General features: G+C 29.6%; 2 protein-coding genes across 2 annotated transcripts; one reads left to right on the top strand and one right to left on the bottom strand.

Annotated features, from left to right (window-relative positions):
• On the bottom strand, positions 2,734-3,209 carry LOC104700597. The gene has a single exon (XM_010416135.2). The coding sequence runs from the start codon at positions 3,173-3,175 to the stop codon at positions 2,870-2,872; it is 306 nt and encodes a 101-aa protein (XP_010414437.1). The 5' UTR covers positions 3,176-3,209; the 3' UTR covers positions 2,734-2,869.
• LOC104700598 (uncharacterized protein DDB_G0271670-like) lies at positions 3,495-4,318 on the top strand. Its single transcript, XM_010416137.2, has one exon. The coding sequence runs from the start codon at positions 3,684-3,686 to the stop codon at positions 4,032-4,034; it is 351 nt and encodes a 116-aa protein (XP_010414439.1). The 5' UTR covers positions 3,495-3,683; the 3' UTR covers positions 4,035-4,318.

Raw genomic sequence — 4,700 nt, 5'->3', positions numbered from 1 at the left:
AAAAAAAAAAAAAAAAAAAAAAAAAAAAAAAAAAAAAAAAAAAAAAAAAAAAAAAAAAAAAAAAAAAAAAAAAAACTAGTTGTATATGTTATCTATTTCTTTGGAAATTGATTTTTTTTTCCAAATTGCTTTTTTCAATTTTAAGACACAAAACCATATGTTATATATTGGCAAATTACAATATCAGATTATATCCCTCAACTCGAGAAAGGGATAATAATAAGTTCTACAACTCCTCAAAAAAAATCTGATAGGAATCTAACCAATATTGGTGATTTAGTTTTTTGAAGGAATCCAAAACATTCACCAATGAAAATGCGATGAATTTTTTGATTTGGTAATATCAGTCTAAAATTCAACAAAATCAAATTTTTGTTAGTACCGACAAAAACAACTGGAAAACCCATGATAAGGAACTTATTTAGAATTCACGAAAACTTCATGTTGTTAGAATTCATAACAACGCCGCAACGAGTTCTAATGTTCATTATCACCTTTGTTTGATGAGTCTTTATACTCTGCCTCAAACTTGACTCTCACCGCCGACGCAATATTGTTGCGATGAAAAAGACAGATATAAGTTTACTTGTTTTTTCTCATATTTTTTGTTCTTTGACGGCTGAGAACTCTTGTATAAATTATGAAATATTATTGTTTTGCTGCTAGATTTTTTCAGCCATTCACAACATTTTTATAAAAAAAATTAGTTGAATATATATATTTCTTCTGAAACTGATTTTTTTTTTTTCAAGTTGTTTTTTCTAATCTTAAGACACAAGTATATGGATGATATGTTGACAAATTAAAACTCCAGATAATTGTATACTAAATTACAGATTCAAGAGTTAATCAGGATAATAAAGTCGAGAGAAGGATAGCTAACAAATTCTACAACTCCTCAAAAAAATAAATATTTTCAATTTTCTATATATAAAAAAATATTTTTTGTATATTTTATACATATTTTGTATTAAATTAAAAATGGAGTTATATTTGATTTTGCAAATCATTTTTTAAAATTTGTGAAAATCCTAAAACATAAGTCTTTTTCTTTTGAAATGAAGAGAGTATTTTACTAAAAGACACGATCATTCCAACTTGCCCACCGGAATATTTTCTCCATTGGATCTTCTATACTCGTTTGTATGATTCATTTCAAGAAATTTTAACTCTACTACTTTCTTTCTTCTTGTCAACAGTTTGAAGTCTGGAGTTAACTATGAAAAAGCGACTTTTCTTAGTGGCATTTGTAGATTTTGCTATTTTAGCTAAAATCTTATGAATTTGCCATTTTCAAGATTTTAAACACAATTTTACATATTATGTTTGAGTTTTTTTGGTTCTTTTTTTTTGTAGGATTTAGTATTTGTTATGAAGAATGTTTTCTAGCAAAAACGAAATCATAAATGTGTAGATTTTGAAGTGATTAAAAGTGATAAATCTAAAATATTTGAAGAAAATGGCAGAATCAAAATAATTGGAATGAAAAGTGGTAAAATCCATAATAGTCCCTTTTAAGTCTACTAGCTAGACCTAGACCATTATATTTTTAACTATTATATTCCTCCTCCACATTATTTCTTGTGATTCCTGTCCCACTATGGCAATAATATATAGGAGATACATATTATTTCAATCATATAAATTAATAAGAAGAAACATATGCGTACATATACACACTGATATGAAAAGCAATACCGATAAATTTTCTCGTGCTCCATGTTGGGATCTCTCTCTCATGTGACGACTTTAAATGAAGATTATAATTGTGCATATATCTATACTATATAGAGATAGATGTATGTCTTACTAATAATATTTATGTAATACATTATACATGCATATAAACGTACGACATTGGTTCCTCCAACATTAATGGCAGATCTCAAGAAGAGGATTTCGACAATGTGTAGATCTTGTGGTGGTAGTAAGAATAAGACCTTGAGTTCTAGAAGATCCAACCAATCCAAATTTGCCACGTTAGATATGAAATAATTCACTTTAAAGATACATACGTCGGAATCTATCTAGCTAATACAAATTCCATTAATCAAAGCATTAACTATATCGTCAACGCTAAGTAAGAAAGCCCACATCCCCAAACCTTGTGGATTCTGTATACCCCCAAAAAAACTAATTGCCATTTGCCGCATATAAAAAGGAAATGGTAAGGTATTCACAATTTTTTCATTGATACTGTTAATCATAATTTTTTTATCAAAACACATATCCTTACTACTTAAACTAGAGAAGATGCTGACAAAAAAAATAAAAAAATTAAAGGTGACGAATTATCATAGATGTTACCGTAAATAGTGTAAAAAGATGTTAAGTACACCACCTTTTGAGATTTAATTTTCTAGGATAAAGAACTTTTTGAAAACCACAAATTTTACTTTTCGGAAACCACTTAATTTGTTCAACGTTTCAATATATATATATAGTAACGAGGTATTAATTTACAAGCTAATCAGACTAATTATACTGATCTTTAATCATAGTTTTTTTTTTTGGGCAGAGTCTTTAATCATAGTTGGACCAAAATAGTTCTATAAGACATAAGAAATCTAGATAATTTAAATACAAGTGGGACACTAAATAGTTCCTAACTCGATGGAAAAATGTTCATACCTCATGACGAGCTAATTAAAATATTAAACTATAATAACAAAAAAATTATTTTTCCAGTGATTATTTTTGCCATCGTTGTTATCTCAATTGATTTATTTAGAAGTATTACTAAAGAAGCACCATATATAATAAGCAAAGAGACACTCTCACTTCCTCTGCTTCTCTCTCTCTCTCTGAATCATTCTCTTCTTCGAGTTCAGTCACCACAAACTTACAATCAAATACAAAAGAAATACACTTAAAGACTCCATTCATCTGAATCTGAATCCGAATCTCTCTGCAGAAGCATACATTTATTGATGGAGGAGAAGTGGAAGCTGTCGAAGAAAGAGACAACAGCTTCTTCTTCTTCTTCCTCTAAGTCAAAGTTTTCTAGAAGCTTCTCAACAAGTGCTTCCTCCACAAAGTCTCCAATATTCGTAAGGAGTTCATCTACTAAATGCTCTATCCCTTCTTCCTCCTCTTCCTCTTCTTCTTCCTCTTCAATCTCCAGAAGCTTCTCAAGAAAAGAGAGAAGATCTTCTTCTTCATCATCCTCTTCCATCACTCAGAAATATAGCAGCTTGGCTAAAGAACAGAAGGCGNAAGCTAATCAGACTAATTATACTGATCTTTAATCATAGTTTTTTTTTTTGGGCAGAGTCTTTAATCATAGTTGGACCAAAATAGTTCTATAAGACATAAGAAATCTAGATAATTTAAATACAAGTGGGACACTAAATAGTTCCTAACTCGATGGAAAAATGTTCATACCTCATGACGAGCTAATTAAAATATTAAACTATAATAACAAAAAAATTATTTTTCCAGTGATTATTTTTGCCATCGTTGTTATCTCAATTGATTTATTTAGAAGTATTACTAAAGAAGCACCATATATAATAAGCAAAGAGACACTCTCACTTCCTCTGCTTCTCTCTCTCTCTCTGAATCATTCTCTTCTTCGAGTTCAGTCACCACAAACTTACAATCAAATACAAAAGAAATACACTTAAAGACTCCATTCATCTGAATCTGAATCCGAATCTCTCTGCAGAAGCATACATTTATTGATGGAGGAGAAGTGGAAGCTGTCGAAGAAAGAGACAACAGCTTCTTCTTCTTCTTCCTCTAAGTCAAAGTTTTCTAGAAGCTTCTCAACAAGTGCTTCCTCCACAAAGTCTCCAATATTCGTAAGGAGTTCATCTACTAAATGCTCTATCCCTTCTTCCTCCTCTTCCTCTTCTTCTTCCTCTTCAATCTCCAGAAGCTTCTCAAGAAAAGAGAGAAGATCTTCTTCTTCATCATCCTCTTCCATCACTCAGAAATATAGCAGCTTGGCTAAAGAACAGAAGGCGAGGTTTTACATCATGAGAAGGTGTGTGGCTATGCTTGTTTGTTGGCACAAACATGGAGATTCTTAATTAGATCTTCTTCTTCTTCTTTTTTTTCTTTTTTTTTTCCTTGTAATTAGATCAGTTTGATATTATTAAGGGTTTCCATACAAGTACATTGTAAGAAGAGATTTTGTTTAAAAATTAGGGTTTATATGCTCTATTTTCAATGATATGACTTGCATATGCTACATATATACACACAATCATAGACATGTGTGTATATGTATCATTGATGCAAGTATTTTAGATTATGCTAAGAATTATTGATGTTTTTTATTTAAAATATAGAAATATAATATCATGAAGATTAATTAGTGTATCATGAAGTACAGTGTTTTTGTTAGGATTTTACACTGAAAAGTCATTTTCAAGGTCTCTTCGAAAAGCATTGAAACAATTTAACAAACTCAGTCTCTCCAATCTAATGTTTTTTTTTATTTATTATAAATAAATAATACTCCTAACTTGTATTTGATATCTTAATCATTTTAAAAATGGATTCATGATTCATATCATCTAGTCAAAGATCTGAAGCTTTTCTTTTAACTTATTCTTGATTACGAGACGATAATGGAGTCAAGTTAATGTCAATATGATAATGATGATAAGAATATTATCAAAATAATGGCATATGATGCTGTAGATCTTGCAAACACCAATAATGTCTGGAACTCTACTCGAATTTTGTTTTTT

This window comes from Camelina sativa, chromosome 7 (genome assembly GCF_000633955.1).
Source record: "Camelina sativa cultivar DH55 chromosome 7, Cs, whole genome shotgun sequence".
Lineage (NCBI taxonomy): Eukaryota > Viridiplantae > Streptophyta > Magnoliopsida > Brassicales > Brassicaceae > Camelina > Camelina sativa.
The sequence above is the reverse complement of the archived record's forward strand: the minus strand, read 5'-3'. Positions and strand labels throughout refer to the sequence as shown.